This window comes from Aureobasidium pullulans, assembly GCF_000721785.1.
Source record: "Aureobasidium pullulans EXF-150 unplaced genomic scaffold scaffold_11, whole genome shotgun sequence".
NCBI lineage: Eukaryota > Fungi > Ascomycota > Dothideomycetes > Dothideales > Saccotheciaceae > Aureobasidium > Aureobasidium pullulans.
Genome location: NW_021941031.1, coordinates 320,254 through 333,344, shown reverse-complemented (window position 1 = coordinate 333,344; position 13,091 = coordinate 320,254). Strand labels below are relative to the sequence as shown.

General features: G+C 51.0%; 5 protein-coding genes across 5 annotated transcripts; 1 reads left to right on the top strand and 4 right to left on the bottom strand.

Annotated features, from left to right (window-relative positions):
- Positions 1 to 41: 41 nt before the first annotated feature.
- Positions 42 to 1,438, bottom strand: M438DRAFT_406378 (uncharacterized protein). The gene is made up of 2 exons (XM_029909841.1): positions 1,067 to 1,438; positions 42 to 1,011 (listed from the first exon to the last, which is right to left on the bottom strand). Exons 1-2 carry the CDS (start codon positions 1,251 to 1,253, stop codon positions 338 to 340), a joined length of 861 nt encoding a protein of 286 aa, XP_029759613.1. The 5' UTR covers positions 1,254 to 1,438; the 3' UTR covers positions 42 to 337.
- Positions 1,439 to 2,702: 1,264 nt separating this feature from the next.
- M438DRAFT_255172 (uncharacterized protein) lies at positions 2,703 to 3,110 on the top strand (the record flags this gene model as incomplete). The annotated part of the gene is made up of 1 exon (XM_029899705.1): positions 2,703 to 3,110. A coding segment is annotated over one exon (408 nt), but the record flags the coding sequence as incomplete, so codon positions are not given.
- Positions 3,111 to 3,938: 828 nt separating this feature from the next.
- M438DRAFT_346377 (ARM repeat-containing protein) lies at positions 3,939 to 8,492 on the bottom strand. The gene is made up of 5 exons (XM_029905662.1): positions 8,349 to 8,492; positions 5,159 to 8,292; positions 4,961 to 5,099; positions 4,549 to 4,654; positions 3,939 to 4,332 (listed from the first exon to the last, which is right to left on the bottom strand). Exons 1-5 carry the CDS (start codon positions 8,365 to 8,367, stop codon positions 4,326 to 4,328), a joined length of 3,405 nt encoding a protein of 1,134 aa, XP_029759611.1. The 5' UTR covers positions 8,368 to 8,492; the 3' UTR covers positions 3,939 to 4,325.
- A 290-nt stretch (positions 8,493 to 8,782) lies between these two features.
- On the bottom strand, positions 8,783 to 11,621 carry M438DRAFT_346376 (Cullin-domain-containing protein). Its single transcript, XM_029905661.1, has 3 exons — positions 11,199 to 11,621; positions 9,241 to 11,141; positions 8,783 to 9,185 (listed from the first exon to the last, which is right to left on the bottom strand). The coding sequence occupies exons 1-3, from the start codon at positions 11,416 to 11,418 to the stop codon at positions 8,997 to 8,999; spliced, it is 2,310 nt and encodes a 769-aa protein (XP_029759610.1). The 5' UTR covers positions 11,419 to 11,621; the 3' UTR covers positions 8,783 to 8,996.
- Positions 11,622 to 12,361: 740 nt separating this feature from the next.
- M438DRAFT_275232 (uncharacterized protein) lies at positions 12,362 to 13,054 on the bottom strand (the record flags this gene model as incomplete). The annotated part of the gene is made up of 2 exons (XM_029900770.1): positions 12,362 to 12,700; positions 12,848 to 13,054. The coding sequence occupies 2 exons, from the start codon at positions 13,052 to 13,054 to the stop codon at positions 12,362 to 12,364; spliced, it is 546 nt and encodes a 181-aa protein (XP_029759609.1).
- Positions 13,055 to 13,091: the final 37 nt, after the last annotated feature.

The window sequence follows — 13,091 nt, the reverse complement described above, 5'->3', positions numbered from 1 at the left end:
ACATGCACCCATCACGGAAAGGATTGCGATATGAAGATAGAGTAGCACCCAGCGCTTGTTGATATTAGGATTACTAGCTAGCGTCTTGTCTGCTTTTCATGGGCTGTTGCCATGTTGAAATATCAGGTGGGTATCGTCACGACCTGTCAAAATCCACGCTGCCTTTCCTTCCCGACCCTATCCGTGATGCGCCCTAGCCCTCATGTCGAATCTCGATTATGCTGCCCAAACGCCTGATCCCATATGCATGTGTCGTACCTGTATCCACATCGACCTCCGGGGTCGACAAGCTCGACGAAGCCTGCTTCGTCAGATATCACTAGCCATACAATCCTGTTTATGCTGGCGTCGCAGGCAGATATTTAGACATCAAGTCGTCTTCTCCGTGGATACAGTTGGGCGAGGGTTCTGGTGTAACAAGTCCATGCTGAACCATGGTCTGTGGGCCGAGGATTAACCTGAGAGATTCCTCCTCATCGACAATGAACGGCGCGAACGACGAGAGCTTCGTATGTGCGACAACTCCCGAGCCCGACAAAGCCTTGAGCGCTGCATCGATGGGCGTAGGGGCGGAAAGAGGGTGGATTGACCATTCGAGTTTGGCAAGAACGATGCGGTTCATCGAGCTGATCTGCTCGGTGCTGAATATGCCCTCGGCCACCTGTCTCGACCAGTGGAACAAGTTTCTAGAATTGTCCTCTGTGAATGATACTGCGACACTCAAAGCTGAAAGAATGACTAAAGCTCGCTGGCAAGAAGCATCCGATTCCGGTCCGTGGATTTGCATCATCTTCGATTGCATCTGAGCGGAAGTGGAAGAGACCGAGTTGCCGTGCCAGCAGTGGATGGCAGCAACGGCTGGTTGAGACAGTATGTTGTAGACCAGAGCTACAGTCTCCATGGGCACACGAGAGTTGTCCAAGAATTGCGTGATCATCGACTGCAATGACTTGACAGAGTTGCAGCTGTCACATGCAGTGATGTTACATAGCACTTCGGCAGCAGTTGCGACTACGATTGCCATTAGCTCACGTGCTCGTCGACAAAATATGTTGGTCGTACTTACATGAAGAGGGGACGTCGGACATGAGCGAGTCATGTCTTCCATGAAAAGATTCTTCTCTCCACCAGGCTTCCTTCATTTCGGGCGAGGGCAATTGAGATAGAGGTGGAAGACTGTCGAGGTAGGCATCAAGGTCCGGAGAGGAAAGAGTGTCGCAAAAGCTAAGGGCTGGAGAAGATAGAGCCGACATTTTGAATGACTGAAAACGCGTTGAGGGATTCAAACGAGCATGCTCTTCCAGGTGGGTCAATACCGATGTTATATGTCCAGAGCCGAGACCAGGGCAGAGACGTTTGTCTGAGTTGGGGATGAGAGAACGCGTGAGAGTGAAAGGTGAAGAAACGGCCAGGTATTATCTACCAGAGAAGGCACGTGGAATCTTCCTTTTTCCGTCGAGTGGAGTGCGGACTAGAGGCCCAGAGACTAATAGAGTAAAGGTGCGAGACACGTAGGTCTTGTGTGGGGATAGTGGCGTGTGTTAGGATGAGAACGCTTCTCAACGGTAATTGCGAAGCCGTTTCGAATATGTTCAATGGTGCCGAAGGAGGATAGCGACGTCTTTTAGAATGGAAAAAGGGAGAAAAATCAATTGATGCTGTCTTCACCGACTTTCGATGTCCTGCATTCGCGGCGTCGTGAATAGCTCGGCCTTACTCGAAATTGGGCAGATCAGGAGGGCGCAGTACGGGATGAGACTTTGCCGGGATGCTCATGCGTCTCTTGGCGAGTTGGCATTGCCTTTAAGGATAGACAAACACGAGCCAAAGCTGCTTTTCTAGAAGTGATGCCGCACAAGGATTGTAAAAGAGTTGCACAGGCCCTTTGGTGTCGCAATTTGATGGTCGTATCAGGTACGTTTCCCGCCAAGGGGTGTGTGTTTCGAGAGTCAGGGTTCAAGCCAAACAAGGCCCGAGGCGGCCGAAAGTTTAGTATTCTTCGCGGCTGGGCACACTATCGAACAGCTTCAAGACCTCAAGTCGTTTTCCCATGGCCGTTGTCTCTATCGATTTGCCGGCAAGAGGAAAGAAGCCTTCCACTGCCGTCAGAGGCTTCTACGATGTTCAGATCCAGACCTGTTGTTGTCTTATCGGGCTGAACACGTGGAATCCGGCATTGAGGTCGAACAGGTCAGAATCAAGACATCAACGACGAATCGATGATGGTCCGGGCTGTCTGGCAATAGATCGGCAGGTGTGTGATGCGGGGAAAGCTCTTTGGTTGTTGTGCAGGAAAGAAGGTGGAGGTACCTCCAAGATGTACCTTCTCCGTCAAGAGACAGAACTCGCGATGGCAGCTCTTTCCCACTCATAGAATTCGTAAAGCAAGATGGAAGGCAGGCAGCATCCAACCCCTCGTTTCCCGAACGAGACGAACAACATCGACTGTCGAACACGCCGGGGTAAACAAGACTGTTCACTTCGCTCTTTCATTCAAAACAACTCCACATCATCTTACCTGCAAGAAGTCATCCCTCATCACAGTTTCTTGTCCGTGTATCTGCAAAGATCACACCACATCCATCTCAAGCAGCTCCTCGTACAGTGTGGCGTCGACAGAAGCACCATCACAGCACTCTCAACCCATAATCATCACCACAACGAACCATCCTGCAATGGCTCCTACCGCTCCCAACCACGACGACCTGATCAGCGAGAGACCCAGCACCAGCACTGCCGGTAGTAGCCCTGCCTCAGCCACTTCGCAGGTCTCCAACGACAAGGCCGCCATGTACCACTCGCCCGAGTTCCACCCTGCTCACTCGCACGCCGACAAGGTGCAGGAGGCCCACGAGCCCCAGCCTCACCTCCACCGTCGCATGACCGACAACTACGAGCGTGACTTGAAGGCTCAGGCTGTCGCCGCTGGCAACCACGACCCTGATGCCGCTCATCTCGCCTACCGCAGCGACCCTACCATCCCCGACGCTCCCCCTGCTCTCAACACCACTGGTAGACAGCCCAGCTTCAAGCTGAGCGACCAGAAGAGAGCTGCCATGGAGCGTACCTTCAACTCCGACCCCAAGTCTCCCGGCTACACCACCACTTCTCCTTCTGCTGGCAAGTAGCTTCAAAGCCATCCGACAACACCTACATCTTCCTTTCTGCACTCGTGGTCGAACGCTTCATCGACATTGCAGTTCGGAAAAGCAATGCTCTCACTTGGCCATTCAGTGTGGAGAGGGTCCATGGACATGTTCGGTCTTCGCTCAAAAAGCTACAAGGTGTTATCGAAGGGAGAAGATGGCAGTGTTGACGACCTGGGCGATTGAGAATCGTCTGGCTGCCAATGACTTTTATGCTTTATGGAAAATCATTGCTGATGATGATGACCTGGGATGGGATATCAACGGCGTTTATCGGGAACCAACGGGCGTTATTCCTTTATCTGTACCGACCTGCGTTGCTTGACCTGAAACCTTAATCCAAATCTTCCTTTGCCCTGTTGATCGTGCTGATCGCTTGCAACGTCCGTTCACCATCGTCTTTAACTGTTCCCCATGTTCGTCAGTTCCGCGTTGAATGTGAGTGCAAGTCTTCGCAGCGGCTGTTCGTCAGTACAACTGCCGGTATAACTTGAGCCTATACACAGACAAAGCAATCACGCTCTTTTCGCGATGTCTAAATGTACAAAGGCAATGTCAGTCTGACGAAATTCTCACAGCACGTCCGCTCTACACCCATATACCGCACCAAGATATAGAAACGGTAGAAGAACAACAACACTCGAGTGCTGAACGGCAAGACCAAGACAAAAACTGCATGTACTGCTCATGGCTGCTTTCCCTTTCGGATCAAGATATATCTATACTCTGACTCTCAAGACCTCATCTTCAGCAATCTGGGCCCAAGAGATAACCGGCCAGCTAGTAAGCAAGCAAGCCACAAAATAAAACGAGTCATGGGGAAAAAGAGCAAATGTCTCTCCCTATAATCTTCCCGCATGTCTCAAAAAATGCCACGAAAGTATTACCGGTGCTGCTAGCAAATCTGCCCGTTCTGCAGGTCGAGACGCCTCCAATATCTTCTCCATCTTCAGGGCTGTGTTTGGACGAGGCGTTGTTTTGTTTGTCGATGACGCTGTCGGTTGCGGTACTTGGAGTTCAGCAAGTGTGGCTTACTCCTTTGCAGAACAAGCGCTGCGAGCAATGTTCCATGTGATCAAGACGAATCGTCGGCAGCGAAAAAGACGCTGGTCGGTGTGGTTGAGAGCTATCGGGAAGCTTCCCGTGGTTGTCGTGGATGGATATGCATATCGATATCGTTCAAGTCCTGCGATTGCCCGACGGGGGGCCTTACATCAGCTTCTGTTTTGTCGCATCTCTCAATATCGTCGTTTATCACGCATTGCCAAGTGCATCCGGTTCCTTCTTCTTAGGAGCCTTCTTCTGCTTCCTGCCAATGACAACATACGAGTCCAAGCTCAATTTCGTCTCCGGCTTCTCTTTCTGCTTGGAAACAACAGGGGTGTTGGGCGGGGTTTCATACCAGTCGACATCACTGAGCTGCAGCTTTCTGCTTCTGGTGACGTTGCGTGAGGTCCCGGACTTGTCAACACGGGGTTGGTTATAGGGGGACTGTGCATCTAGAGCTGCTGTAGGGGTAAAAGAGGCATGGTCAGCATTTGGAGTCGCGGGAGAAGCTCTAGGCTTGAAGTTTTCGTTGCGTGTGCTAACGGCGTAGGAAGATGAGATTGCAGATGGGGGAAGGGGTGTATGAAGACTTAGACCACGAACAATGTTGATATTGCCATGGCTGCTTGTTCTGGGTATGTGTGAGGCATTGGCTGCTGCAGGATTGTTGAAATCCCGAGGCAGCTGTTGGCGGTTTAGGGCGCCTTTGCCTACGAGGACAGTGCGATTTGTGTTGGGTTGCATGATGTAATGGAAGGATGATTCACCATCGTTGGGGTCGTCGTCGCGAAGGTCATAGTTGAGGACCAGATTCTTGATGCGCTGTTGCTCTGCGCGAGCCTGCTCTTGCTGGCTCCGCATAGCAACTGCAAAGTTCGAGTCTGAAGGCAGGTCAATGGAGCGAGTCTGTTGAAGTTAGCGCTGATCGATATAATCATTTTGGGGAGCTGGTGTCTGGTTCTTGCCTGTGGTTTGTTTCCTTTTCTGCTGAGAAGTGCGAATTTCATCGTGTTTGAGGTAGGCTCGACGGGCTGGGCCGGTTCGCTGTTAGGAGTTGACGTAGCAGTGGCAGTCTTACGCATGGGCAAGGGAACGTCGAAGACAGGCTTGCGGTCAAACTTGCGCGACTCGACGCTCTCCGCCATCATCTTAGCCAGTTCTCTGTCGAACTCGGCATCTGCCTCGGGATCGCGCTGGTCCTCGGGACGTGTGACGACAATATGCTCTTCTTCGTCTTCAGTACCTTCCTCTGGGGTCTCACCGGCGCCTTCATCATCGGTGGGCTCGGCAGATTCGTCTCCGGATGACTTGTCGTCTTCACCGTCATCATTGTTGACGTCGTCAATGCCACGACCGTCTTCTTCCTCTTCTTCCTCTTGTTCTGCCTGCTGCTTGTTGGACCCAGAGTTCTGGTAGTTGTGCTTGACAGCCTCGCTGAAGACTTGCTGTGCTTCCTCGAACGTGGTAGCAACCTTCCATTGGGGTCGCAACAGAGCAAACATGTCCTGAACCACAAACTCAACATCCATAGGCATCGGCTCCTTCGTCTGGATGTAGTACTGGAAGAACGACAAGAAGAAGTCAAGCTTCTTCTTGACCGCACCCTTGTCAAAGTACATACCGCATGTCTCAAGGAGACTAGCCACGAGTCTGATGCGGAAGTAGTCATCGGGTAAGTCGAGCATGTTGTAAGCGCCTGGGCGGGCGAATCCACCTGGATGACCATAGTTGATGATGTGGTAGAGTGTGTCAAAGATAAGAGCAGAGTCCACCATACGGTAGACGTACAGCTCACCCAGATACTTGACTTCGGCAATACGCTTCTGGTTCTGCTTGAAGTCGTTGGTCTCGAGTCCAACCGTTATTTGCTCGAGCACATCATCTAGAACAGAAACTGTGAAGCTCTGATGATAACGATGCAGCGCTCCAAGGATGACAGCCAATAGATGGACATTGCTGTACTTGATCTTGCCTGGCTTGGTGAAGATCTTGCGAAGAAGCTCCGGGACCTCTGGCTCTTCCCAATGTAGCTTTCGGATCTGCTTAATCACCTTTTCGAGGGAGCGCTTCGAAAGATCAAGGTAGATGAGCTTGCGCACGTATAACTCGAGAGGGGTTCGTTCTTTCTGCTGAATGGCCGCGCGCTCCGGAGGATTGACGTAGTACATGGCGTTTTCAATAAGCATACGCTCCTGTTGACCAAGATGCTGAGCACCCTTCTTGCGTTGCAATGTCTCCAGGAAGGAGGCCATTCTTGGTGAGGTATCCGGGTTGCGAAGGAGATACCTACCGCAATTCTCGAGAAGGTTCGAGATGATCTCGATGTTCATGCGCGAAAAGTCGTCGAGACTGACCTTCAAGCAGTGGAAGATAACATGCTCGGGCACAACGCCGAACTTAGTAAGCTCAGCGATGTAACGGATGTTGATCATACGGACTTGTCCAAGGAAATCCTTTGACTTGCGGCGCTGTAAGCTCCTGAATTCCTCATCGAGGTAAGCGATCAAGGCTTGAGGAACATCGATCAAGTGTTTTCCAAGAGTCGCGACGAGTCGTGAATATAGGGGCAACAGGTCGGTGCGACCCTTGGGAATATCCTGGATTGCCCTCACCAAGCGGTTTCGAGAGGCCTTGGAGTTCAAGAAGCAAAAATCAATGGCAAATTGATCAACTTGGTCTTTGTTGGTCAAGTCGACAAGTTGGGCAAGCAATGCATCAACCTGCGCGCCTACGGTCTTGTTGGCAATAGCAGTAGATTGGTCATCCCCCTCTGCTGACTTGGGCTCTGCGGCTTCAAGCTTGGCTTCTGCAATTTCTTCGACTCTCTTTCCTACCTGATCGTCGCCGTCAGATTTCTTCTTTTTGCCATCCTCAAGTAAGATGCCAGGGACTCTGTCTTTGAGATCAATCAAATTCTCGTAAAAGCGTCTCTCTTCTTCGTCTTCCCAGATGCCGGCGCCGTCGCCTTGACCACGTAAGTATTCGCCGGTCTTGACCAGGCCAATGCCGCCGTCGCCGCCAGCGTTGTTAGACTCCTTCTCGGACAGATCTGGCATGTCCACACCAAGCGCATCTGCCAGTACTTGAGCATTTGAGACCAGCTTCTCGTGAGACTTGGTCTGTTTCTCAAAGTTTGTTTGGCGGTCTTCAAAGACTTCTCCCGACTTGACGTATGCTTCGGCATTGCGACGTCCTTGAGCGGTCAGATGCTTCTGGTCGCGAACAATATGAGCTTTGACGTCCTGGAAATAGCGGCCGAGAATATTCTTGAAGCGCTGCTGCATGTCGGACGCGCAAAGTGGAGGATCTTGAGTGCCGTTCGAGTCAGCGTCGGTCTCTTCTGCAGCCGTTACTGTCGAGCCATCCTCAGCGACAGTCTTGCGGCCATCTTGTGTAGGTTTCGAGGCCAAAATGTCCCAGGCAAAACTCTTGACGAAAATGACCACCAACGGCAGGTTCACGTGCTCACGGTCGTGGCCCAGCATATCCTTGAGTACTTCCAGAGGGAAAGGTTCTGGGTCTGCAGTGTCGGGTCGTGTAGTCTTGGCCTTGGGCAGGGTATCCACTGGCTTTCCCGACTCTTTCAACTTATTGGCCTCTTCCGGACGGGCAATGTCCTCCAAACTACGCAGGACACCGACAAGCCACAGTTCAGTGGCCACTCGTAACAGAATGCGCTGTCTTGAGATACGTTCCTTCTCTTCTCTTTCACGCACATCTTGAGCCAGAGCTTTCAACTGCGCTCTATCGGGCGTAGCCAGACCACGGCCAACAAACCAGCCGAGCATTTTGGTGAACTCATCGGGACCGAAGCGTTGGTGGAGAGCAGAGACGATTTCGACACCAGCGGCGATTTCTCCAGGAGTCTTGAGTTTGGTCAGGCCTTCGAAGCAGGCAGAGATGATCTCGGATAGGTATTTGTGCAGCGAAAGAGTGCAGATTTCTTGTAGGAAGACACTCTGGCCAGCAGCGTTGATTGCGGTACGTAGACGTTTGATGAAGGCGGTATTCTTCTTCATGGACGAGTCGAGCGAGCCCTGGACAGCGAGAACATTTGGCTCACCAGCCCATGCACGTTGGTTGAGGTCGCGCAGCTCGCCTGCGATTGGTCATTAGCATTGTACACTTCCCTTTCGAGCTCGATCTTCGGCGTACGCTTCCTCTGTCTTTCCATCGCGTCACTGTTGTTCAGCGATGTGGCGCAAGGTATTTGTGAATAAGGGGTTTAACGTGCAAAGATTCCAGCATCTGGCTAATCCTTGAGTTGAATCTGGTAGAAGTGAATTCACGGGTTGCGAGTTGCTCTTGCGATGATGCTGGCCGTGCGTGGGGCCGCCATTGCTCGCGCTTTCCCGGTGGATCTACGAGAGTGTAGATAAGATTAGATCATTGTCCTTGCCCACCACCTCACGAACACAAATGTGTCACTACGTCTGTCTCCGGGATCATGTCCGGAGAGATCGAAGCTGTAGGAATGCGAGATGATTTCAGCATGGCGCAGTTGTCCACACAGGGGGAATCATGAACGTTCTCTTACTGGAGACTCTAACTTAGAAAGCACTGTGCATTTCTTCAGCTACAGGAGTCATTTGTCTCGTTAAAACATATGGTTGGGTGATTCAAGGTAGATACAGATGTGATAACGTTTCTACGAATCTCTCCCCATTATAAAGAGGATTATTCATTGCAAGAATGGAAAAGCCACAACCGAACCAGAACGCCTTGCTCGAAATTCTACCTGGGCAACCCCATTTTTGCCATGGTACCCATAACTCCTGTTCGCATGTTTCGTAGCTTCTTTTTCTAAGCCAAATAGCCGAGCTCATCGCCCTCCAAACGCTCGAGATATTCCTTCTCCAGAAGGATATCGATGCACTTCTTGATGTCGGGCACCTTAGGCACGAATCTGTTCTTGATTTGCGAGATGACTTCGGCAACCAGCTGTGTGTGCTTCATGGTCTTGCGAGACTTCATGATACGGACAATGGCAGACTGGTCTTTTGTTAGCATGCTGTAAGAACGAGTCACGAAGACGATTATAACTTACCTGCATGAGCATCTTTCTGTCCTCCTCAATGGTCTTGTGCGTGTCCTCGACTTCTTGCTTCTGCTCAGATCTGATGGCGATGTTGAGGTTGACCTTCAGTTTCTTGTTCTTGAAGCCCTGGTTGAGCGTGTAGGTGGTTCCGCTTTGTTGGCCAGCACCATCGGGCTTGGCTGTGAGCACTCTTGCCTTGAGCATGATAGCGACTGAGGGATCGAGAGTGTCCTTGTTGAGCTTGGTAGCTTCGGACATCTCATCGTAGGTCACCGTGTCGCTGTCGTTAAAGAGCAACAGGATGGCCATCTGGTAGGTAGATACTTGGAAGGTGTAGGGAACCTTGTTCATTCTGACATAGTTGGCTCTGATCTCACCTTTGCAGAGATGCCACAGCCATGTCAGCTTGCGGCCACCATGCTTGCTAAGGTAGTAGTTCTGGAAACGCTCATATGTGCGCGCAATGTCTTGAGGCGGTGTGAAGGGGGTGTTTGAGGGTTGCAGCGGCCAGAAACCAGTACCGAGGATGTTGTAGTAGGAGTCGATGGCAGTCTTGCGATCAGCCTCGTCAAGATTCTCCTTGCACCAGTCGTCATATGATGCGTTCAGATCCTTGGATGTTTGCATGTCCTGGAACATACGCTGGAGCTTGTTGGTGTACTCGAAACCACTTGCATCCTTCAGCTTGGAGATCATGCTAGTCTCAGCGTCACCAGAAGCAGAAGTGCCCTGGACCAGACGCTTGGCCAAAGTCTTGGAGTAGAACTTGTTGAACACATCCTTGTCCTCGATGTACTTGAAGACGGTCATGACTTGGTTCAGGTTCTGCTCCATGTCATCTTCTTCAGTGCTCTTTTGTGACTTCTTCAGAAGAGTGTCGGCGTGCTTGGACAGAAGTTCTGGAGAGCGTGTTGAACCGTTCTTGCAGACGGCGTTGCGGTTGACATAATTGCGGCAAGCGTTGTCGAGACTGCGGACAAACTCTGACTCGCCGTTGAAAGCAGTCTGTACAAGATCGGAGTACTTGGTGTGAACCTCGAGCAGAGCGTCGACGTAGGTCTTGGGGTCCAGAGCGTTCTCAGCGGCCGAGGCGACCTTGTCGACAGCAGCGTTACCAGCTCTGAGAACATGGGCCTCGAATCGGCTACGCAGAGGGTCCAGTCCTTCGGGAATGCGGGCTAGCAGCTTATACATGCGGGTCATGTCTTCAACTTTATCGTGGTCGAGAAGAACCTGGAACTCGTCGCGCAGAATGGCGCAGTGATCGGTAATCAAGGCCTTTTCGCAAGTCTTCATCAGGGGAGCCATTATCTCGTTGAGCAGGTACAGAGGAACACGCTCCTTCTCTTCTTCAAGGCGCTGTTCGGCCTTCTTCATGTATTCGACGACACTGTTGTCGGCGAGGAACTGGCGGGACTCCTGGGCGTAGTACTTTTCGGTGGACTCGAGGTAAGGCTTTTCGAAGTAGATGCGGTAGACGTCGAGGGTGGATTTTGTGCTGTCCTGCTCATCGATACCCAACGACACGAACGAGTCGACGACGCTCTTGATCTGACTCTGCTCGATCGTCTCACCGTTGCGCTGCTTCTCCACCAGGTGCAATACGGCATCCATAACAGCGTTCTGGGTGGTTCCGAACATATCTTCCTTCCAGCGGACAAGGTGCAAGGTGTAGATATCGTAGATATCCTTCTTGCCCTCGTCTATCTCGCGCTTAACCCAATGTCTGTTGAGGTAACGGAACAAATGGTTGTTATAGGTGCCTGCGGTGGTGTATCGGTTCCACTCCTTGATGTAGAAAGACAGGAGGGCCTCGTCCGAGTGCTTGACCATCTCGGCATGGACACTAGCCAAGTGAGATTTGAGGTAGTCATTGAGGCGCTTGTACAGATCTTCTCCGAGGAGGTGTGCTGGGTCGTATGTTAGTGTGCTGGATGGTATGGACGGGGCAGAATGGCTGGACTGACCTCCACGATGTGTGGCGTTGAGGTTGGTTGTTTGGCCGACAGCCTTTTGAGCGGTACAGAAGTTGTGGATGGCTGTGTACAGACTCATGTACGTCTTGAGGTCGATACCGTCACGGAGGTGGTTCATAATCTTCTCGACTCCTATGGCGAGAAAGTTCCAAGTGCCCTGGATATCGTCCTTGCCTGGGAGTTGGGGCATGACAGTAACATTTTTAGCCATGTTTATGGTTGCGGGTGTATGAATGGGCGAAGGCGCGCCTTGAAAGTCAGAGATGGGAGCACGCGGGCGGTTGTGAAGTGCGTGTGTCGAAGGTTAGGGAGCGGTTGCGAGAGGGTGAGAGGACGCTGTGAAGTCCCAAAAACACGGTTTGTCGCTTCACAGGAAGTTTGTGAGGGGTTGGTGTGTGAATGTTCGTAGGGAAGAGCTACCCAGGTATGAGTGTTCCCGCTATGTCATTTACCGTCTGAGCGCGCTGTTGCCTCTGCCTTTCGGCGAAATCCGCCACAATCTGGGGAAGCGCCAGCTGCCTAACGCACGTCCTTTCTTTGTCTTCACTTCTTAAAGCCGACGTGTGGCTGCTTGCTGTAGAAATGCACAAAAGAAAATGAGAGAGATGAGATTGAGCAGATGATCCATTGTAGACCCAGATATATCCATTTCTCAGTTACAACACAGATGTCATATTCTTGGGCAAGTCCAACCGGCTTTGTGTACTCAAGTACGCTCACCTTCGAAGCTATACAAGTTGCAACGCCTAAAGGTTTCGGAAGTACTAATAAGAAGGACTGTTCGTAATATGTTGTTGTCTTTATACACTGTGTACTTATCTAACGGGACGAGGGAAACGAGGCTCTATGCATACGCAAAATCTTGATTTCGGTGACTGAGACTAGCAGGCCATTGTTTAGGCAAGCAAAGAGACAAAGACTTGCGACTCTCCGTAACCTCTGTCAAGTATAACATCTTAGCAAGCATGTAGGTTTAGAAGGAAGGTACAACATAACGAAATGGATCAGGCATGTTAGAGCAAGGAGCCATCGGAGCCCTAAGCAGCACTCCTGATCTCCGAGTCACAAACCCTTCTTAAGAGTCCGAGAAACCACACCGCAGATTATATCCAAAGGAATAGACTTCTAGGATATCATTTGACTACCCATCACTCCTAAACCTCCAAAGCCGGCCCCTCATCCCCAAACACCGGATCTCTCTTCCACCACCCCAATTTCTCAATCTCCTTGATTTTCTTCTCCTCCCCCTTTTTCCCATAACACATATCCCAACTCTTTCCCTTCGGATAGCTCCCCACCATTTCAAACCCCCCTTCTATATCGTCAAGTAAACGATGAGCCACACCCGCAGGAACGACGATAACATCGCCAGCAGAGACGGTGGGTGTAATGTTGGATGGATTATCTTCATGGCCGAAACAGAGGCGAGCGGAGCCGGTGGAAATGCAGAGGAGTTCGTGCGAGGTGGAGTGGAAGTGTGATGTACTGTACATCTGTAATTTTCCATCCTCGTTAGCAAAGACCATGTAGTATCAACAGAAGAACCACTTCTACCTTTTCCCCTCTCTCTTAAACCATTTGGCATGTGGAACAGCAAAAGGTTTCAAATGGTAGAGGTAAGCGGAAAGATCAAAACTTACAGTATACCTCCAAGCCGGCTCGACCTCTCCGATGCCCCTCAAATGTTCTTCAATCTGTGCAGCAGAAGTACCTTGTTTAAACGCCTCTTTATACACAAGTAAAGGCTTGTTCTGAATAGACGTATTCGGTGTCAACCCATATGCTGGAATCTGATGTTTGGCGACTTTGAGGTCTTTGAGTGGTGTCAGGATTGATGAGGATGTCATGATTGTGCGTGATAGACGGTGGAGAGTTTGGTGCATT